This window comes from Neofelis nebulosa, chromosome 6 (assembly GCF_028018385.1).
Source record: "Neofelis nebulosa isolate mNeoNeb1 chromosome 6, mNeoNeb1.pri, whole genome shotgun sequence".
Classification (NCBI taxonomy): domain Eukaryota; kingdom Metazoa; phylum Chordata; class Mammalia; order Carnivora; family Felidae; genus Neofelis; species Neofelis nebulosa.
In genome coordinates, this window is record NC_080787.1 from 48,055,754 (window position 1) to 48,079,596 (window position 23,843).

At 42.6% G+C, this 23,843-nt stretch overlaps 1 protein-coding gene across 1 annotated transcript in view; it reads left to right on the forward strand.

The window, feature by feature from the left end:
• The first annotated feature begins 1,195 nt into the window (after positions 1-1,195).
• Positions 1,196-23,843, forward strand: part of MEP1A (meprin A subunit alpha) — a 63,554-nt gene continuing 40,906 nt past the window's right edge. Inside the window, exons 1-4 of the mRNA XM_058736147.1 lie at positions 1,196-1,243; positions 6,872-7,122; positions 16,209-16,329; positions 22,340-22,513. Coding sequence (XP_058592130.1) covers positions 1,196-1,243; positions 6,872-7,122; positions 16,209-16,329; positions 22,340-22,513 — 594 coding nt within the window. The remainder of the gene's footprint in view (positions 1,244-6,871; positions 7,123-16,208; positions 16,330-22,339; positions 22,514-23,843) is intronic.

Below are 23,843 nucleotides of genomic sequence, written 5' to 3' on the forward strand. Positions count from 1 at the left end.
CATGAAATGAACAAATGCTTGAACGTCTTATAGGAAAGCAGCATAGCTGTGGAGGGTACGCTATCCAGTGTCTATATCCGTCCTGAGCATCAGTCCCCTTTCTCCTTGCTCAGCAATGCACCAAGGTGGCTCCTGCTCCCCTTGATCCTGTTGGTCCTCAACCAGTATGAACTTCGGAAGGCACCTGACTCAAGCTGGTCCAATAGGATTTTTCTCCCAGGAGGGTCAAAATGGAGGCTCTGGGCCAGCTGGTTCTGGGGTATGAGACTAAGCTCTGGGTGGAGCAGTGTCTCTGACTCTGTCCTGACACCACCCCACCTGCCCCCCACCCCCACCCTTGATGTCTGCACAGAGCCCATCTTCTCTCTCTCTCTCTCTCTCATTCATACTTCCCTCCACTTCAAGACACAACACACACAGAGGATTGTAGGTGGAGGTCATGGGGGTAGGATGGAAAAAGGCCCAGGCTGCAACAGAGCCCCCTCCCCCACCCCCACCCCCCCAAGTTGGGGGGAAAAAAATGCCTGTAGTTTTCTGTCATCACTCATCCCGAGACCCAGTCTTCTCACCAGTAACCCCCATCCCACCACTGATGGACCCTTCACGAATGAACCCCCTCCCTCATTGAACCCTCATTCCTCTCACTAAACCCCCTCCATCTCAAAGCCCTCACCCCCCTCAAAGAACCCCCTGTCCACAATTTCCCCTCCACCCACAGCACTGGCTAGGCCCTCAGAAAGACCACCATCAGAGCCTGTGACTGAGCTGGGCCATGGTCGGGGTCGGGCTCTGTGCCTCCCCTCTTGACTGGGCATTTCTGGAGTCCCTGCCTCCCTGTGAATCCTCAGGAGCAGAGGAGTCTCCATTACCACCCCCTGCCTCAACATTGCCTCTGCCCCTGAGCAACCCACAATGGGTCTTCCTCTGGAGCAATATGTCCCCCTCAGCACCAGCCACCGTGTGCTGGGCTGAAAACCAGTAGAGAAATCTTGCCCAGAGGTTGGAGCTGGAGGGTGGTAGTCTCGCCTGTTTCAGAGGAACACTGATGACCGGAGCTTGTGGCCCAGGGGCTGGGGTGGGACGAACCATGGGGCTGAGGCCACCTCCCAGGCCTGCCCCTCAGCCTTGGTAGGCCCCGTGAAGGAGACTTAATGGAGGTAGGAACAGTGTAAAAGAGGATATTTTAACAGCCAGGATGCCCACAATTAAACTGGCTGTTCTGGAGGTGTCCACACTGAGACAGGTGAGTACACTGTGGGGGTATACAAGACTCCCATATACAAGTGGGCTGGACTCAAGAATTTCTGTGGCCCAGCTCAGATTTCACACCCCTCAGATTTCACACCTGGGTCATAAATACATACATACATACATACATACATACATATGTAAATAAATAAAAGATTCTTCTCCTGCTAACTGGAAAAGAAATCTTCATGAGAGGATGGGCCAGTAGCCTATAACCTCAGAACTGTGGAGTGGCTAACTCTACACAGGGCTGAGGAAGTGTTGGGAGGTGCTCCACAGAGAGAAAGAAAAGACTGAGGGAAAAGATGGCGGGTGGGGGGTGTGGGGGGGATGAGGGTGGGGACGGGGTTCACTGAGAACGCACATGCACAGCTTTCTAGTTTCCAGTTCTGGTTCCTTACTCAGGAAATGTGTGGAAAACTACTTTCATAATAATATTTCCTCTTTTGCTTACAGCGTATTGAATTGATCCCTCCCCCTCTTTTTTTTTTTTTTTTTTTTAAATCTTTTCTAAAAAGGACAGTATTTTAAGATCATAGGCTTAGGAGTCAAGTAGATTTAGGTTTATGTCCTCCTCTATGAAATAGGCAAAATAATCCGTACTTCTTGGGGCTGTGCAGTGAGGGTGAGATGAGATGTGCAGCCTAATGCTGGCATTGGCACTCTAACAGGTCGGTGTGATGGCTATTATGTTTCTATAGGAGTAAGCTCAGTTTTCTCCTGAGAATCCCAAAGGGGTCCAGGAACAATGCTCTGTAGGGGTCAATTGAGGGTCCCCCATTGTTCAGTCCATAAACACGCCCGTCTAGTTTCCGTCTTCCATCAGCTTCACAGACCCGGACCAAACTGATAAGTGTTCTCAGGGTCCTTTACTGCAGCTACGGCCTCCCAGTGTCCTTGCAGAGTCCCTCGTTCATGGTTAGTCTCATTGAGACACTAGAAAGAAGAGACTGTGTATAGTAAATGAAAGCAATAGGAAGAAGGCACTGAGGGCTCTGTTGGAATGTGGATTCTGTACTAAGCATGTATTGTATCTAATCTCCATGACCCACCTGCAGAGTAGGTCTTACTGTCCCCCTGTGACACCACAAACTGAAATTCTGAGAGGTTGTGTGACTTGCCCTAAGCCCCTGGGTAACGCTCCTATAACCTTGAAATTCTGCCCGGATTGGAAGGCGTTCTAACCCTTCAAGCTCTGGGATCTCAGTCAGATTGCTTAACTTCTCTAGAGTCCTCACCTGTTAACTGAATTTTAGCTGAGTTCGCAACAATTCTGAGAATTTGAGACAGAAGACACGCACTTCCTCAACACCCTCCATTTTAAATAATGCTCTCAGCAATGCTCTCAGCGATGTTTACCCTCATTTCTCCTCTGTATTCCAAGAATCGTGACCAGCTGAGGAAATACACAGTGGGGAATGCAAGTGGTTAGTAATAAACACCAGCTATGACCATGTGATCAATTTCCGAGATAAGGACTGTGATTCTCATAAGTATCCCTCCTCATTTTGTTATGAACATGTTTGGTGTGTGTGTGCGTGCGTGCGTGTGTGTGTGTGAATGCAAAATGGTACAGCCACTTTGGAAAGCAATTGGCAGTTTCTTACGTGGTTAAATATACACTTACCATATGACCCAGCAACCCCAATCCTGGATTTCACTCAAGTGAAACAAAACTTACATTCATATACAATCTGTAAGTATTTATAGCAGCTTGATTCATAATTGCCAGAAATTATGGGGACTATCCAAACGTCCTTTAACTGGTGAATGGATAAACAAACTTGGTGCATCAATATCAGAAATAAGAATTACTTAGAAATAGAAGGGAATCAACTACTTTTGCACAAACACCATGCATGAACCCCAAATCCATTATGATAAATATAAGAAGGCCAGATCAAAGGCCTGTATGAATCATTTGTAGGACAATCTGGAAAGGACACAATTAGGATAGAAAGCACATCAGTTGTTGGCAGGGACTGTCTACCAGAGGGAAGAGAGAGGGAAGGACTGTCTACGAATTTTACCTGTATAAAATTTTAGGGTGATATAACTGTTTCCATATCTTGATAGTTGTTGTGGATGTATGATTATCCGATACATGAAAAAGTATGAATGTTATTGTATGCAAATTATATCTTAAATACTTTTTTTATAGGAGGAAGGAATTAATGACTACTTAACTCATACAATGAGATAAATCTTTCAAAATACCGGGCCCACGAAAGTTGAGAGTGGAAAAGGGAATATATATCAGAAATTCTTGGAGAAATTCCTTGGAAATACTAAGAGTTCAATGAATTCCTTAATTGGCTGTGCAACAGAATCACCTTTGGGATTTATAGAAAATGTACGTGGCTTTGGCTCCAGAGATTCTAATTCAATAAGTCACGGCTAGGTCCCAGGAATTTCTATTTCTTCAGTATTCACTAAATTGTTGTGAAGCCCATCTTGGTTTAGAACCCCTGAGACATAATTGCTAACGTCCTTTCCAAACTAAGCATTCCCATGACTGCATAGAAATTAGAATATATGTAAACTTCTCTGGTGGAAAAAAACAACAACAAAACAATCTTTACTGATACTGATATTTAGCATTTCTTTCAATTATGAGTTGGGTAATAAAACTCAAATATTAGGGGTGCTTGGGTGGCTCAGTCGGTTGGGCGTCCGACTTCGGCTCAGGTCATGATCTCGCGGTCCGTGAGTTTGAGCCCTGCGTCGGGCTCTGGGCTGACAGCTCAGAGCCTGGAGCCTGTTTCAGATTCTGTGTCTCCCTCTCTCTCTGCTCCTCCCCTGCTCATGCTCTGTCTCTCTCTGTCTCAAAAATAAATAAATCTTAAAAAAAAATTAAAAAAACAAAACAAAACAAAACAAAACTCAAATATTAGCATTTTCTATGACTTTGCTGCACACAGACACCTCATGTATTTTCATTACATATTGACATAATATAAATCATGGTATTTCAGATTATTAAATATCTAGATATGTGAAACCTCTTGAAATAACAATAACACTCATCATTAGTTGGAAATTATGATAACTATTAGAATTATCCTTGTGTCTAGTTATACAACACATTAAAAACATACATATTATATCACAAGCTATTATTTTAACATTTTGATAATTGCATTTTAAGAAAATTAGTTTCCTTTATACTCTTTTACATTTTATTTTATTTAAAAATTTTTTTTAAAGTTTTTATTTATTTTTGAGACACAGAGGGACAGAGCATGAGCAGGGGAGGGGCAGAGAGAGAGGGAGACACAGAATCGGAAGTAGGCTCCAGGCTCCGAGCTGTCAGCACAGAGCCCGATGCGGGGCTGGAACTCACGGACTGTGAGATCACGACCTGAGCCGAAGTCAGACGCTCAACTGACTGAGCCACCCAGGCGCCCCTACATTGTATCTTATTCATTTATGAACACTTATTCTAGGGTTGGCTCAGTTGGTTGAACTTCTGACTGCAGCTCAGGTCATGATCTCACAGTTAGTGAGTTCCAACCCTTCTTCGGGCTCGAGGCTTTCAGCACAGAGCCCACTTTGGACCTTCCGTCCCCCTCTCTTTGCCCCTGCCCCACTAGTGCTCTCTCTCTGTTACAAAGAAATTAAAAAACATAAAAAAATAATTTAAAAACACTTTCTCTAGAAGAGGTCCAGTGCTTTCCCACATGACCAAAGGGGCTCACAGCACAACAGACTTAAGCACTTTCATGGTAAGTCTTCTGGATTTGAAGTGTGATAACTTCCATAAATGAGACACACCCATATTTAAATAAAAGCAGAGGGGAAGACTAGTCTAAAATACAAATAGCCACTGGGTTTTGGGTCACCTAAAGTATTTCTGGTGAACAACGCCCTTCTGCTCAATCAGGTTGGCAAGGGAATTTGTTTACTTGTTTGACCCAAGTTGACAGGTTGAGGGTAACAAGCCTGGGGCTTGAGAGCCGCTGAGCTAAATCTGAGCAATCCCCTATCACACACGCCGATACTTCCACATATGCACCTGATGAGACCTCTTCTTCACCTGTGCTTTCAAGAGCATGACAAAACAAAGCAAAGAAATCAAGCCCAGCCAAGGGTCTGAACTGGGTGCAAAGGCATAGATTTGTAAAAGTAACAGATATCACGGAATACACACAAGCACACAAACACACACAAACGCACGCATAGAATCAAACTGTAAATGTTAAGCTCTATTGAAGAAGGGCCACATAATTTATATATCCTCTTTTAAGATACTATAGTTAATTATTTATTTTTATTATTTTAGTGTTCGTTTTTGAGAGGAGGGGGAGCATGAGTGGGCGTGGGGGGCGGGGGTGCCAGAGAGAGAGAGAGGGAGACAGAATCTGAAGCAGGCTTCAGGCTCCGAGCTATCAGCATAGAGTCTGATGCAGTGCTCGAACCCATGAGCCACGAGATCATGACCTGGGCTGAAGTCGGTAGCTTAACTGACTGAGCCACCCACGTGCCCCTAAGGTACTATATTTAAAGCTCTGATCATAGCACAGTGAATAAACCATGAGGTGTTTTTATCGTTGCTATTGTTTCATTTGGCTGTAAAAGATATTAATTGCCTATGGAAAAAAAATCCCTAGTGGAAATGAGCAAATATTATCAAAGTGAAGGCATAATGACTACTTTTGGAAAAGTACTGTGTCAGAGGGCATAAGAACATGAGGGTAAGAGTCTAGCCTTTAGCCCAAGAGAAATATAGACTCTATTGCTTCCTAGCTAACCGATACTGAGTGAGCTGCTTACCTTCATGACCTCATCCTTTATCCATAAGGCCGGATTGTACCTGCTACATTGGCTCTTGTGATGATTGAATGGTATGTGGACAGGGAGAAAAGATTGAGAAAATGTGATGGGAGAAGCCTTTCTCCAAAGATCAAAATCAAGGGATTCGGTAAAAAATAAGATGGATGGAGGAAGAGAGGGAGGGATAGGTAGTTGGCTTGATGTGTGGCAAAGTAAGCCGTGAGAACTAGTAGAAAATCAGCGTAAGGGTGTTTACTGTAAAATTCTTTCAATCGTTCTGTAGGCTTAAAAGTTCTCTAAATACAATGTTGGGGAAAATAATCAAGAGGCTTTTCTGTAGCAGTGAGTGGCCTTTGGAAATGTCGATGGTGCCAGGAAACGAGGAACGACTCCCTCACGTTCCACTGTGTAGTTGGGTTTAGGGCCCAGTGTAGAGTAGACAGATTTGGGCAGGTCCAAGTAATTTTGTTTCCAAGCACTTTGAACTTGAGCAATTTTTTTTAGCCTGACTTGTCCTCATTTTCATCCATGACAAACAATGAGAACCACGCCTGCCTCTTAGGATGGAATGCAAATGTACCCGGCACATATGATTAGGAAAATGGTTAGGGAATGAAAATTATTATTATTATTTTTATCAGAGTCAAGAACACCTTAAAATAAACTAATCCCAAACCCTCATTTTACAGATGAACAAACAGATGCTCAGAGGGGAAAAGTGATTTCTCCTAAGTCACACAGCTGATTAGTTGTAGAAGCAGAATTTGAATTCACATCTTCTGTGTTCCAGTCCTGTAATCTGTCTCTTGAATCGCTCTTTCTCCCAAGACTGGCTTCTTAAATCTTATAGAATTACATGATCCAACTCCATGGCAATCAAGTATCATCAATCAATCCCAATGCAAAAGAGCAAATGCCTAGTAAGAGACAGACCAAGGCTGGAATGGTGGAGTTCTCGCCCCTGGTGGTTTTGCTGATCTACCCTCAGGCAGTCCCAGATTCCAAGGCATCAAGAGATTTTGGAGCTGCCCGCTTTGAGCCCTCCAGGGATCTTGGGCCTGAGAAGCACCGTGGTTCTCCCACTGGGGCACAGGGCATGTGGTAACTTCACAGGTGTAGCTGCAGCCCCTTACCAAAACATCCCTTGTCCGGTCTCATTTGACAAGATCAGGGCAAAGAAGCAGTCCTACTGGAATATGACTGGGGTCCCAAGGCCTGCCTGTTCCCACATATGCTCCCCACGTTGGGCTAGACAGCTCCAAATTCTTGCTGAACTTGCAGAAGGGAAATCAGAGAACTTGTACCCCTTGGGAACCACATGACTATTTAGCAACATTTCACTGAGAATTCAGCAATTGGAGAAAACAGCTTCTACTGTCTGAGTCATTCTCCAATCTCTGGCCGGCTCACACGGGGACATTTCTCCAGCCTTATCTAACCGGGACACACGCCGTGCTAGTCTTAGAGAAAATTAATCTACAAACATTTCTTCTTTAATGTTCGGTACAGGAATTCTCATGGCAATATGATTCTGGGCTTCCTTATCAGTTGCCATGAAACTTGGTGATTTTAGACCCTGAAGAATCTAAAGTAGCAAAATACTTTCCACAGAGAAGTTCAAGTTGTATATGAAACAATGAAATGCGAGGTCTGGATATCATTGTTTTTATAAAAATGTTAAGGTACATCAGATTTCTGGATCGCTTTCCTGCCGTCAGAAAAAACATCTCTGGAACTGGCTGGCAATGAGCGAGCAGACACTGGATGCGTTCTTTTTTTTTTTTTTTTAAGTTTATTTATTTTGAGGGGGGGTAGGGGCAGAGATAGGAAAAGAGAGCATCCTAATCACACTCTGCACTGTCAGCACAGAGCCCAACATGGGGCTCAAACTCAAGAACTGTAGGATCATGACCTGAGTCGAAACCAAGAGCCTGATGCTTAACCGACTGAGCCACCCAATAGCCCCCAGATGCATTCTTTAAATTTGTTTTTTATTGCGGTGTAACTTACATGCCATTGTCATGGCTCTCATTTTAAGTGTACCTACTGTTCAATGATTTTTAGTTAACTGAAAGAGTTGCACAACTATCACCCCAGTCCAGTTTGAGAACATTTCCATCACACCAAGGAGATTCCTCCTGCTAGTTAGGCAGGCACTCTCCATTTCCACTCCCAGCCCTTGGCAACTGCCAATCTACTTTCTTTCTCTATAGATTTACCTTTTCTAGAAATCATACAAATGGGTAGATGGCTTCTTAAGAGCTGATAATCATAAATATATTACTCACAGATTCAATCAACCACTTACCAATGTATATTATGCATACCAGTTGCTTGCGAGTGAAACAGACTAGTTCCTGTCCAGCTAAGAAGGGAAGAAGTTAAAACAACTAAAACCAAGAAAAGCTGATGGTCTATGAAAGGGGAGGTCCAGGGCTCTCTGGGAATGCTTATCTGGAGTTCATAAAGTAGCCTGGAAAAGTCAGAGGAGTCCTCTTGGAGGAAGTGGCATATGAGTGAAAGACTCAAGAGTAAGCTGGAGGTAAGCAGGAGAATTGGGAGAGAACTCTGCAGTCCAGACATAGAGGATGTGTGTTGAATCTGAGGGACCCAAGCAGGTTTGGCAAGGCTGAAAATATAATCTGTGTGAAGGAGCAGGGAAGGCCAGGGGACATGGTGACCAAGGTGGTTGGCCTTGGAGGGTACATAAAGCCAGGTCACAGTCGGCCATGGTGTGATGCTCGGATGGTGTCCTGAAGGCAAGAAGAAGCCTCTGAGGAGGTTCAGGCAAGGTTGCATGTGACATCACAAACAGACTGGAGCAGGGCGAGAATGCAGACAGGAAGACCAGCTAGGAAAGTGCTGGAATAATCTGGGCAAGAGATGCCACTGGGAGGCAGCATAGCCATGTGGTTAAAAAAGCTTTGGATTTTTCCAGAGAAGACATAGAGATGGGGGGTGTGGAGAAAAAAGGAATAAGGAGCTGGCTTACACAATGACAGAGGCTGGCAAATCCAAAACCTGCAGAGCTGATGTTTAAATTCAAGTTCAGTAGTTGACAGTTGTCGCAGTACCAGGAAGAGTGGATATCTCAGTTAAAAGGCTGTCAGTTAAAAAGAGTGGATATCTCAGTTAAAAGGATATCTCAGTTAAAAGGCTCAGTTAAAAGGATATCTCAGTTAAAAGGTAGCTCAGGTAGGAGAATTCTCTCTTACTTGGGGGAGTGTCAGCCATTTCTTCTATTCAGGCCTTCAACTGATTGGAGGAGGCCCACCCACATTAAAGAAGGCAATCTATCAATTACTCAATCTATCAATTTAAATGTTAATTTCGTTCAAGAAGACCCTCACAGAAAGACCCAGAATAATGTTGAACCAAATACCTGGGCACCCCATGGCCCAGTCAAAATTAACTATTATCTAGGTTAAGAGTAAAGGTAGTAGGTGGGGTACCGTTTTATAAAGAGAAGTCAGGGAAGGTATCTCCAAGGAGAAGCCATTTGAACAGTGAACTAAGTGAAATAAAAGCAAGATGCTATGGAGGAGGGTCATTCTGGGTGGAGGGAACAATAAGTACCCAGGGCAAATCCAGAACATCTGAGCTACAGTAAGAAGCCAGGAAGCTGGTGGGGGACGCCTCAGGGAAGGAGCTGAGGTTGAAGAGGCGGTCAGCAGCAGGTTCATGTCAACCTTGTGAGCCACGGCAAAAATCGGGCATCTCGTTTTAAGGGTCGTGGAAAACTACTGCAGAATTTTAACCACATTTCTGACTCCTGTGCTGAGACTAGGTTGCAGAGGGGCAAGAGAGGGAGCAGGGACACCAGTAATGGAGTTTACTGTGATCAGGCTAGAGATGATGGTGGCTTGGGCTGTAGTGAAGGCTGTAAGAAGCAGCCAGATTACAGGCATACTTTGGAGGGAGAGCAGAGGACCTGATGGTAGGGTAAATAGACACATTAATAGACAATAGACAAATCCTCAGGATGTGCCCCATCAACCCTTTTCACAGACCTCAATTATGCTCAATGACAATTCAGCTTTCACACAGGGAAACCCTTTGCTGGGGTGGCCTCTGTCAGCTGATGGTTTTTCTGAATGGCTGTGGATGTGCTCACTCTTCTGGAAAGTTGCTCTTGCTTTATTCATCACTATATGCTTCTGTCTGTTTGCCAGGAAAGCTATCTGTGCACGTGCTGCCTTCACTAGATCTTGGTAGCTCAGCTTTGCTTTGTGAGAGCTTCTTGGCTAAATATCAAGGACTTGTTTGTTTGCTTTTGTCTTATTTTTCTGAAGAACTACAATGTTATTTGAGGTCTAATATACATATGTCAAAGGCACAAAGCTTACGTGAACTGTTTAATGTGGATATTTGTGAAATCTACACTCTAAACAGGATTAGAACATTCTCATTGCCCAAGAAAGTTTCCGCATGCACGCTTCCAGTCCAACCGCACCACCCTTGTCCCTGTTCCCCAATCCTCTGTTCTGATATCTGTCACCATAAATTAGTTTGGCATATTCAACGTGATATAAGGAACTCATTAGTATGCCTTATCTGCGTCTGGCTTTTTGCATTCAACATGATGTATTTGGACCATTCATCTATGGTATCGATTGTGTCAGCGGTTCATTCCCTGGATGAAGAGAGCATAATTTACTTATTAATTTACTACTTGGCGGACATATGAGTCGTTCACAGTTTGAGGTCATTATGCTTAAACTTCAGTGAAGCATTGTTCACAACAGCCAAGAGGCGGACATAACCTGGATGTCCACTGATAGACGTATGGATAAAAAAGATGTGGTGTATACACATAATGGAATATTATTAAGCCTTAAAAAGGAAGGAAATCCTGCAATATGTGACAGCATGGGTGAACCTCGTGGACACTATGATGAATGAAATAAGCCATCACGAAAGGACAAATACTGTATGATTCCACTTCTACGAGGTCTCTAAACTGGCCAGAGTCATAGAAGCAGAGAGTAGAATGGTGATTGCCAGGGGCTGGGGAGAGGGAGAAATTGGGAGTTGCTATTCAACGGGGAAAAAGTTTCAGTTATGTAGGATGAGTAAGTTCTAGATATCTGCTCTACAACATGGTGCCTAGGTTAACAATACTTTATTTTACACTTGAAATTTTGCTAAATGCATAGATCTAATGTTGAATGCTTTTACTACAATAAAAAATTGCAATGAACACTGGGTACATGACTTTTTATTTCCACATATTTTCATTTCTCTTTGGTAAATACCTGGGAGGGGAACCGCTTGGTCACAGGGAAGGTGTATGTTAAGTTTTAACAGAGTTTTGTTTTCAATTTAGTTTTCACGCGTGGGAAGGCACATAGGACACCCACTTAAAGGCTTTCGTCAATAGGCCTTAGAAGGAAAACAATACGTGGGGATAATGATAAACATAAAAATTATAGGGTGCCTGGGTGGCTCAGTGAGTTGAGTGCCCAACTCTTGATTTGAGCTCAGGTAATCATCCCATGGTCATGGGATGGAGCTCAGCATGGAGCCTGCTTGAGATTCTCTCTCTCTCTCCCCCCCTCTGTCCCTCCCCCACTCCCTCTCTCTCTCTGTCTCTGTGTCTCCCTCTCTCTTATTAAAAAAAAAAAAAAAAAAAAAACGATAATGGGGCTCCTGGGTGGCTCAGTTGGTTGGGCATCCGACTTTGACTCAGGTCATGATCTCACAGTTTGTGAGTTCAAGCCCCGCGTCGGGCTCTGTGCTGACAGCTTGGAGCCTGGAGCCTGCTTCGGATTCTGTGTCTCCCTCTCTCTCTGCCCCTCCCACACTTACACCCTGTCTCTCTCAAAAATAAATAAACACTAAAAAATTTTTTTTAAAAAGATAAAAATGATGATAAAGAGAAAGAGAGGATCATGATAATGGTGATGTTTTTGTAGTACTTGCCATGTATAGCTTCATGTTTGTTAATTTATTAAATCCTTACAACAACACTGAGAGGTAGGTATTAACTATCCTCATTTTACAGTTGAAGAAACGGAGGCTTGGAGATGTGAACCAATGTTCTCAAGGTCATTCAAACCCATATTGAAAAAGCCCATATTTTTCAACTAATTGTACCACGTCATATAACAAGTCTTATGGCCATCATCTCTCACATCTTCTCCCAATGCCCTGACCATCCTTCTGGGTGGCTGCTTTGCTTTTTGGTGGACCTTTTGGAACCCTGTTGTGTCCAGTTTGCTTGGCGGCTGCTCTCTCGTGTCTGAAGTGCTAACAACGTTTGCCTGCCTAGAGGGTCCCTTTGACCAGTTTGTTTGCCTTCCTCCGACCCCCTCCCATTGGTCTCCACACCCCTCTCTCTTCCCCTTCCTTATCATCCCTACCCGCTTCGCCCAATCCTCCATCATTACTGCACCCCCACCGCCAGACCCCATTATAATTTACCTAAAGCCCATAAACATGCATCCCTGAATCAACTTCTCTCAATGGTTACAAGAATCTTCTCTCAAAACGGCTTATTTGCTCTCCAAAGTATTTTGTTGTTTTTGTGAAGAATTGTGTCCAGAATCGTTTTTATAATGCAAGTATTTGACTCAATGTCCTTATTTTGGTTAAACCACCTTGTAGCATCAAAACTATGATACTGCTGAACACAGACATGCTGTTTATGTGGGTACCTTTCTTCTATCCGATGGGGATTTCAAATGAATGGATTTCAAGGAAAAAAAACCCACTGGATTTGTTATGATTTCATTTTACTTTTTTCTTCTAGATATGTCTAATTATAGTTAAAACAATTAACACACATCCCGAGTCTTGGTTTTTCGGCAATAAACTCCTGCCTAATAGCAACATACTTGAGTAGCCATTTTCATATCCTTTAAATTAATCTCCATGAAACCCTCCAAGGTAGAGCCAGCAGAAGTAAGTGGGAAACACAGACATTAAGTAGGAACGTGGCTAAGGAATGGAGATTGTCTTGAGTTTGGAATAGAACCTCCAGTACAACTTCATACAAATTTCATATATTTCATAACTCCAATATCATGGGGAAAATAACAAATTCAACCCGTTGTGGAGATGCTCTTTTTAAAACATTGAAATCAGTTTGTACTAACAATTATCTTAAATTGTTTATAATGCTGTGCTCGCTGAAATGTCCCTGAAATGTAGGAGATGATTTCTGTGAAGTCAAGGCGCTGATGTCCAATTTGCTAGAAAGTCGGCGCCTCCTGGTGGACTGTAGAACAACAAAGGGATTTCTGTCACGAAGTTCCAGCCTAAACAGGATAGATAGCCTTCACCAAAGTACACACTGGATCCCTAGCATTGGATTATAAAAGTAAATAAAATTTTGCAAGCGGGCGGTTAAGTTTATTTAAGACATCACAGAACCTTCAAATTTGAGGTGCTATATCATCAAGGTATAACATCATTTTACAGATAAGGAAACCAAAGCTCAAAGAAGTCAAACCATAAAGCATCAAACCCTGATGTCCTGACAAGATATGAAGGCCTTTCATGAAAACAGAGTTAACATGCTCAGTAACCACACAGGCATACATATCAAGAGAAATACCTATAGAAGGTATGGCAAATGTGAAAATGTTTATTAATACCCTACTGTTCTGCATTCCTTAAACATTCTTGATGTTTCCCACCCCACATAGAGTGAATTGGTAGAGAGGCAGGTTAGGAGGCTGATGCGGTCATGCAAGGGAGTGGTTATACTCATCTGAGATGGGGTGGAGGCTCTCCGGAAGGGTGGCAAGCAGATGGTTTTGAGAGTTGGTTATGAAGGCGAATCCACACCCCTACTGCCATTAATTTCTGGGAGAAGGAAAAGGCAAGGATTGTTCCTAACGTTCTTGTTTGGGGCCATTGGGTGGATGGTAACAGAGGCGGGGAATAGAAGATCAAGACCAAAGGAGAAGACTTTGGAACACTGGACCAAGATTGTTTAATAGTGGATTTTCAGGAACTGAGACGTCTGATAAAGAACATGTCTTGGGGCCCAGAAGGGCTGAATATAGTGTCTCAAATCACACTTGAACTAGTCACCATTTCCCTCTCCTAGAATGAAGGGGATAAAGCAGATAGAACATGGACTGTGGCATCAGACACAGGTGAATTTAAAAGCTGGATCGGGGTACCTGGGTGGCTCAGTCAGTTGAGCGCCCGACTTTGGCTCATGTCATGATCTCATGGTTTATGGGTTCGAGCCCCGCATCGGGCTCTGTGATGGCCGCTCAGAGCCTGGAGCCTGCTTCACATTCTGTGTCTCCCTCTCTCTCTGTTCCTCCCCTGCTCCACTCTCTCTCTCTCTCTCCCAAAAATAAATAAATATTTTTTAAAAATTTAAAGTAATTATTGATAGGTATATAGTTACTGCTATTTTGTTAATTGTTTTTTGGCTGTTCTTTTTCTCTTGTTATTTTCCCTTGTGATTTGATGATTTCTTTAGTGTTAGGCTTAGGTCCTTTCTCAACTTTTGTGTATCTCCTATAGGTTTTTGTTTTCTGGTTACCATGAGGCTCACCCCCTATAATATATGCAGTCTATTCTAAGTTGATAGTGATATGTTTAAATGCATTCTAAAACTCTTCATTTTTACCCCCCCCCCCCCCATTTTATGTTTCTGAAGTCACATTTTACATCTTTATATTTTTTTGTATCCCTTAGCTGTTTATTGTGGTTATAGTTATTTTTACTACTTTTGTCTTTTAACCTTCATTCTAGCTTTATAAGTGATTAATCCACTACCTTTACTGTATATTTACTTTTGCTGGTGAGATATATACTTTCACATGTTTTTGTCTTATTAATTAATGCCCTTTCTTTTCAGCTTAAAGAAGTCCCTTTAACATTTCTTGTAAGGCTAGTTTAATGGTAATAAACTCCTTTAGCTTTTTTTTTTTTTTTTTTTTAAACCTGGAAAGCTCTATCTCTCCTTCAATTCTGAATGATAACCTTGCCGGGTAGAGTATTCTCAGCTGGAAGCTTTTCCCTTCCAGCACTTTGAGGACACTGTGCCGCTCTCTCTGGCTTGCAAAGTTTCTGCTAAAACACACTACTGATAGTCCCACGGGGTTGCTTTGTACGTAGCAAGCTTTTTTCTCTTGCTGCTTTTATGATTTTCTCTTTAACTTTTAACAGTTTAATTATAATGTGTTCAGGTGTGAATTATTTGGGGTTCATCTTCTTTGGAACTTTCTGGCATTCTTGCATCTGATGTCTGTTTCCTTCCCCACCTGGGTGAAGGAAGTTCTCAGGCATTATTTCTTCAAATAAGCTTTCTATCCCTTTCTTTCTCTTCTCCTTCTCCTCCTCCTCCTCCTCCTCCTCCTCCTCCTTCTTCTTCTTCTTCTTCTTCTCCTATAATGCAAATGTTATTCTGCCTGATATTTTCCTATCAGTCTCTTAAGCTATCTTCACTGTTTTAAATTCTTTTTTCCTTTCTGGGGCTCTGTTTGGGTGAGTTCCACTGCCTTGTATTCTAGGTAACTGATCCTTTCTTCTGCTTCATCAGTCTGCTATTGAATATTTCTAGTGTATTTTTTGGTTTAGTTATCGTCTTCTTCAGCTTTGTGACTTGTTCGGTATTTTCTTACGTTTTCTATCTCTGTTGAAGTTCTCACTGTGTTCATCCATTCTGTCAAGTTCGGTAAACATTTTTATGACCATTATTTTAACTCTTTTTTTTTTTTTTCCGTTTTATTTATTTTTGAGACAGAGAGAGAGAGAGAGAGAGAGAGAGCATGAACAGGGGAGGGTCAGAGAAAGAGGGAGACACAGAGTCTGAAACAGGCTCCAGGCTCTGAGCTGTCAGCACAGAGCCCAACATGGGGCTGGAACCCACGGACTGCGAGATCATGACCTGAGCCGAAGTCGGACGCTTAACCTACTGAGCCACCCAGGCGCCCCTACTTTAAACTCTTTATCAGGTAAATTACTTCTCTCTGCTTCATTATTATTATTTTTTCCTGAGGTTTCATCTTATTCTTTCATTTGGAACATATCCCTCTGTTTCCTCATTTTGCTTTTCTCTCCGTGTTTATTTCTATGTACTAGGCGAAACAGCTACCTCTTTCAGTCTTCAAGGAACGGCCTTGTATAGGAGATGAGCCTTATCTTTCAACTTTGCCCTAGCTCTTGGTTGTCTCTTAAACCTTTGTGATTGCCTATGCAGGTTGATTTATTCTTAATAGGTCCCAGTTGTTGAGGGTGTGCCAAGACCTATCAAGTTTTCAAAGGGACGGGCAAGATATATCTCAGTCAGCACCTCGTTTCAGGTTGATTGGAAGCCAGACCTTAGCAGAAGCTTTTAAAGTATGGAAATATAGACAATTCTGCAAATATATACAGTACATACAATTGCAAATGCAGATATTTCCTGTAGGATTGACCATGATAAGTCCCACAGTCACCCCTGGTGGCCTCCAGATCAGGAGAGCTGGAGATGTTCCTTGGGTAAAAAGCTCCTTTCTGGAAGATAGCAGGAGATGTAGCATGGCCAAGAGAGAACACAAACCTGGCACTTCCCAGCCTATATTCCCTGAGATCTCCTCTATAGCCTCTAGATACCTGGAAAACCTGAATTCTGCCTTTTAGACTGAAGCTCCAAGACAAGAAAGTAGGTCTTTTTCGTAGAAAAGTGGGCATAGTTTTTGTCTGCTGTTTATGTAGCACCGTGCGGATGTTAGCCTGACAAAAACTATCTCTCCATTTATAGTTACAGTCTTCTGGAGCCCAGGAATACAAGCCCCTTGATCCAGAGCCAGGCAATCAAGGAGCATCCCCTGTGTGGGCTGCACATGCCCACCACCTTTAGCAGGGCAGGATTGTGGGAGAGCACAGGGCTGGGGCACGCCCACTGACACTATCAAGATGGAGAGAGAGCATAAAAATTATTCCTGCCATTGCCTCCATCCCTGGAGAGAGCCTTAACAGGCCTCTGCTCCTCTGGCAGATGCTTTAAGATCAACGAATGAATCTCCTTCGTGTATAACCTGGGTACTTTTTAAAGTGCTGCTTTTGCACTGGTCTCTGGGGTGAGTGAGTCTGTGCACAAGCGCTTTAAGAAATGTATCTCCTGGACAGGAGCCCCATTGGTTTTCAAAGCCAGACATTTTGGGGGTTCCTCCTTTCACTGCAGGTTCCAAGGGCTGGAGTGCCTGATGTGGGGCACAAACCCCTCAGATCTCAGGGAGAAGTTCCGGATTCATGAGACACTTCCTGATTGTGCATTGCCACACCGTGGGTGGCGTGTGGGGCGAGACTATGTCTCTGTCACTCCTATGCATCTGGATGTAGACATCTTATTCTTTGTTGTGAAAGAGTTGTTCAGCTAGTTTTTAGGTCTTTTCCAGAGGGAGTTGATCCATATGTAGTTGTAGATTCAGTGTGTCTGTGGGAGAAGGTGAGTTCAGAATCTTTCTATGATGCCTTGAAAAGTCCTGTCCTGTTTCCCTCCTAAAGAGTTAATTCTGCATTCTTTGGGTCTTTGGCTAACGGACTTTGAATCACCTTCACTTTTCTGTGATGTGGTTTCAGAGGGTGAGGAAATTAGAGATTATCTTAAAATTACCTTTCTCAAAAATAAATAAATAAATAAATAAATAAAACACATCAACTCAGCAATTCCACTTATTGGAATTTGTTCTAAGGCAATAACATGAAGTACATACAATTGCAAACGCAGATATTTACTGTAGTATTGACCATGATAAGCAAAATCAACTGAAAATAACCACTCCATCCACAACACAAACTTCATTAGTTAAATCCAGTATTTCCATTCAATGGAACTATATGTAGCCCCGGAAAGGCATTTTGTTAAAGAATATCTATTGACATGGGGAAACATTTATAAGCTAAGCTATGAATGTAATATAACTAACATTTGTACAAAAAAAAAAAAAAAAAAAGAAAGCATGGAGAAAATTCTAGGACATATACTAAGATGCTAACTGATTATTTTGGGTAATGGGATTACAGTTAGCATTTTCCTACAGTGTTTTCCAGTCTTTCACACTGAATAACTACTAATTAAGTTTATAAAAGAAACTAATAAGTTTGTAACTATAAATTAATTTTATAACAAAACTGAGTAAATATTATTTTTCAAAAGCTGAGGTATCTGAAGATGCCACAGTTTTTTGTTGTTGTTATTGTTGTTGTTTTGGGTGGGGCTGTTCATTGGTGAGAGCCAGTTGAGGGAAAACTGAGCACTGATATGTGCTCTCAAGAAGGATAATTTAGCAAGAATAGATGAAATTCTAACTCAATATTTCCTTTAAAGAAAATCTTGATGACCAAAAACTAAGTGAATAAAAATTTATATCACTATTATATATGTATTTATATACATATATACATATATACTATATATACATATATAATATATATACACTATATATACATATATAATATATATACAAAATTTTTTTATTTTCTTTATTTTAATTTTTTTTAACGTTTATTTATTTTTTTGAGACAGAGAGAGACAGAGCATGAATGGGGAAGGGTCAGAGAGAGGGGGACACAGAATCTGAAACAGGCTCTAGGCTCCGAGCTGTCAGCACAGAGCCCGACGCGGGGCTCGAACTCACGGACCGCGAGATCGTGACCTGAGCCGAAGTCGGCCGCTTAACCGACTGAGCCACCCAGGCGCCCCTATACAAAATTTTTTTAAATGAAAGATAACTGACTATGTCAAAAGTGAGACTTACGGTGACTTTTCTCTTCTTTTTAATATATTTTTAAACTTTAAATATTATATACTTCATAATGTACGCGTTACCACGCTATAAATATATATTTTTTCCTGATCCAGTAAATGAAAAGGCTGAACTCTCAGGAAAAGCTAAGATTAAGGGCCTTGAGGACAAAAATGTGCAAGGTTCTTCTTGGTTTTCTCCTTAGCATCCACCATGGACCCAAGTGCATTTTGGTAACTGGATCAAATACCAGCTGGATGGTTACTGTGTCAAGGTGGATTCATGTTCCTTCTATGTGAGTAACTGCAAACTCAGTGACATGTTAAACTAAATAAATACATTAAATAAATAAAGATGAATAGCATACGAATTGCTTTCAGAATTGAGAACAGAGCAGTTCTGTTTCTTCGGGAAAATAGTTGGCAGTAAAGTGATAGATCCCGGGATGAGAATCAAGAGCTTTTCTAAACATACAGCCAACCATCAATTGCTCTTTTGGTTTTGTGGCCAGAATCTGGGGATCCACCCTCAGCGTTTGTCTCTTATCCAGACAGACTTGTCTGGATACGGACTTGTTAACTACGTAGGGATGTGTGGTGACTGGGAAAAAGCATCAGAACAATGTTGTTTCCGTTCGCTCAGTAACTTGATGGTCCAAATCCAAAGCAGATGGTTGAGTGTTCTCTAAAACATGTGGACTCAGGACTATGAAACCCTGCCTGAGGCTCAGAGGCTGTTAAGAAACCTATCAAATTAAATTCATTCTAGGCCTCTGAGAATGGAGATAGCATTCCTCCATGGAGACAGTCCTCAGTGTGGAAACAATAACAGTTAAATTACGTATTTATAAAGCATTTGATACATGGTGAAACATTTCTCCACATTTAAAATTCCCTTGACCTAGTAGTAAAAGAGGGAGAACACGTCTCATTAGCCCCATATTTTTGAAGAATAAGTCCAAACATAGACTATTCTGCCCAATGTCATCTGGTACGTTAGTGGAAGAGATAGGATGTGAACACCAGGGTTCCTGATTTTTTTTTTTAAAGTCAGTTTTATTGACATATAATTTACATACAACAAAATCTGCCAATTTTAAGTGTACAACGCCTTGATTTTTGACAAACTTATACGGTTACATAACCACCAACACAGTCAGGATATAGAATATTTTCATTACTCCCACAAGTTTCTTTCTGTCCTTGGTAGTCTGTCTCCTTCTACTGCCATCCTTTGGTCCCTGGCAACTGCTGATTTGGATTCTACTACTATAGTTTTGCTTTTTCTGATGTTTTATATAAGTGGAATCATACAACATATGGTCTTGTATCTGACTTTGAAAGCTTAGCATCACGCTTTTGAGGTTTATCCATGTTCTTGTACGTGCCAATAGTCCAATTGTTTTTTTATTGTTTAGGAGTACTCAATGGTGACAGTGTTTTATTGTGCATTCTATTTTATTTTAGTCGAAGTCTGCTGTGATCTATGTGATCAATGAATACATCATGATTTGTTCATCTATTTCCCTTTGGCCCATCTTTACTTTGGGATCTACTAGTAATGCTGAGAGATGCTTGCCTCCCCATGATGTTCACCTCTATCTAAGCTCCTTGAGGGCAAGGACAGTGTCTGTCTGGTTCACGGGTGTTTTCCCAATGCCTAAGACAATGCCTGGCACAGAGGACGTGCTCAATAAAGGAATTGTGGACAAATGCATGGATGAACAAAGGAATGAATGAACCCGATATGGTGGTCTAGCTAATCAGCTAAGAAGGAAACTGCCCTGGAAAGAGAACCACATTACTAAGCTCATTTCTCTATGTTGGTATTTTTCAGGTTCTGTGTACTATATACAACCTCTCTGAGCTCAGGCTTATAAAATGAGGACAATAGTTTTTACCTTATGGGATTGCTATGAGAATTGAATGAATTGGCTTATGTAAAGCATCTTACACAGTGCCGGGTCATAAGTGCCTAATAAGTCATCTGGTTAGTATCATCATAATTGCTCTTATTTGGATAAGAAGAAATGGTGCTCAAGGTAGGAAACTTTGTAGGCAGTTAGCAAAGTGCTCTTCCCAGAAATTCTATTAAAAAACCTAAGGGACGGCTAGTTTTCTTCCTTTCCTGTTATGTAGCGTCACTTAGCCCATCCATTCACAGGACGTCAGTGACTGGCATCCTTGCTTGCATGTTTGTGCAGAGCTGTCCTCACGCGTGTTTTGCAAAGTGGCTGCCACTGTAGTCTTCCTGCTCTTGCCATTGGTAATTAGAAGACGAATTTGTGTTTAAAAATTTGATTCGGCATACGAATGTGAGCAGACCTGACAGATGAATGTCAGGAAGACCTCTTAGCTCATCTATTTACTGAGACTAATTACTCTCAGAATTTCCGGTAATGCCCCCACATAGGTCCTCCTGATGCCTTCCCCCTGTGCTAACTCAGATTCCTATTAAGGTGTCAGATATTGCGACTGGCCCTGAAAATAGGGGATGGCCACTTGCATAAGAGAATCTGCTGTCCCCAAAACAATTTTGTGGTTTTCAAGGGGAAATGGGATTATAATTCCCATTTGTCTTCTAAAACGATTGACCTTCTTGTTCTCTGGATTGAGTTACATGTGTGACTTACCATCATCTTGCTTCCATTAAATGACCTCTGAAACCGAATGACCTCTCCCAGGACAAAGAAAAATCCTCAAGCCAAGCCTCACCCATTCTTTCTCTGACAGCATCTCTTTCTGAAGAATTTCATCTGTCCACGCGTGACTCACCCTACCCTGTAGCTTTGGTGTTATTTTCAATGACTAACACTGTCTCCCTCCTTAAAACGCTTTAGAGCCCCCAAATCCTCAGATGACCAGGAAGGTCTTTGTATCTAATAATTAAGCATCCCTTTTGCAATTTAAGCTTGTTTCTTTGTACCCTAACTTCAAGGACAGTAGTGTCGAAATAAATTTCCAAGCCCAGATGGAGCCACTCTTGCCCAGTAAACAGAACTTCTGTGATCCTGTAAATGCTCCACGTGACCAGAAATGCAATGTATCCAGTCAACCAGTCCTCAGCCAACAAGCCGACCTCAGGCTTTAAGCTTATTTCTTGTTCCTCGATCTAAATAAGGTCAGATATGCGACCCCAGTCGATCATGCCCTGTTTCTGTGTTGCCACTTCCAATGCTTTGTGGAACATGCTCTTGCCCAAAATCCCTCGGGAGGAGCACGCCACTGTTCGTGAGCCACAGTGCCCCCACCCCCATCTGTGGATTATTTCCCTTGGATAAGGGACATCAAACTTATTGCTCAGTTGTTTTACTTTTGTCATTTGGCACTAGAAAACCGAACTCTTCCTCTTTAGAATCACGTTTCCTTTTAAAGGAAAGCCCATCCCAAGAGTGTCTTCCCTTTACTCAGTAATTCCATGTGTTTGGTCTTCCTCTTGGATGCCATGGTCTAACTTGGCCTCTTGGGCAGTAATGATCTTTGTAATTAGCAGAGGTTATAGATTTTTCCTAAAATCAGGGGCAATCCTGTATCTTTCCGCTGAGTCTGTTTCAACTTCAATACGTAGGAAGGGAATCGGCAAACAGAAAAGTAAGTCTCTTGTCTGATTCTTCCCCACAGCATGAAAGATGGGTGACTGCATGCTCTTTCAATCCTACAAAGGAGGAAAAGCTGAAACCAAACCCACTGAATGCCGACCTGGATACAGAGAGTAGCTTATCAGGGGTCTCAGTGCCCAGGATAGTAGGACGTCTCTACTTGGCTCTCCAGTGGAGGCCACTGGGATTGGTCTTGGTACAGGGCAACGTGGAGTTGCCTGCACAGATCAGTGGGTCTCATATTTTCCATATAGGGTTCACCGTCATGCTTATTAAAAATGCAAAATTTCAAGCTGCACCCCAGAGAGGCTGTTCCTGGACGTGTTCTGAAGTGGATTTCTGCACCAAAGATCTTTCTAACTCTTAATATTGTATATGTCCCTGCTAGGAAAAACTGGAGGCTGCTATGATCTTTTGATTTTTTTTTTTTTTTTAATAAAAAAGGAACCGGGTGTAAGCTAACTACTAACCACAATCAGAATGGAAGCATCTGGTTATTGTCAATTCCCCAGGGTCCTGTTTATCAAAGTGTCTTCCATAGACTACCTGGCTCTCACCCTCAGGTAGATTCCTGGCTCTTACCCCTGACCTGAATTAGAATTTCCAAGTCCCAGGCCCAGCCATGTTTATTTATTTATTTTGAGAGAGACAACGCAAGTGGGGGAGGGGCAGAGGGAGAGAGAGAGAGAGGGGAGAGAGAGAGAGAGAGAGAGAGAGAGAGAGAGAGAATCCCAAGCAGGCTCTACACCTGTCAGCACAGAGCCCGATGCGGGGCTTGAACTCATGAACCTCGAGATCATGACCTGAGCTGAAAACCAAGAGCCGGAGGCTTGCCTGCCTGAGCCATCCAGGTGCCCCAGGAATCTGTACTTTAAAAGACTTTCCAGGGTGCTTTTGAAAGATACTATAGCTGTTTTCCTAGTGGCTAAGTCTTCTTAGTAAAAGGTTGGAGACGGACGCTATTGGAATGGGGGCCCTACATGCTGCGGTCTGATGGCCGAGCCTCTCGCCTGGGCTGTAGGTAGAAACAGCTGACTCACAGGTGGTATTTTAGGAACATTGCCAGGAGCCCTGTGGGTTTGGTCAGGTTTCTCCATCTTTCTGTGTCAGTGTTTTAGTCTGTACCATGGGCATGAGAGGAGTGCCTGCTTCACAGAATTATTGTGGGGATTCAAGGAATAGCTATACTTTAGATCCGTGGAACAGCATCTGGCCCACAGTAAAAGCTGTGGACACGACGGTTGTTGCTGCCGCTCACTTCGACAGTTTGCCAGTTCTTGCCCTGAGCACCTTTGAGCCCCGGTTACACGTCGAACTGCAAAGGCAGTTGTGTCAGAGGTTAACCGATGGACTGATAGTCTGTTGAGGGCAAGCTCGGTGAGTGAAGCAGAAAGGGGCACGTGGAGGAGGCAGAGGGCAGGGAGCATCCCTGAGAAGGGCCTGGGGGGATAGGACTTTGCTGGTCTGGAGGGGGGTCCTGGCCTCCGCTTGGACGAGGTGAGAGGGTGTGTGACAACAGGGGACGG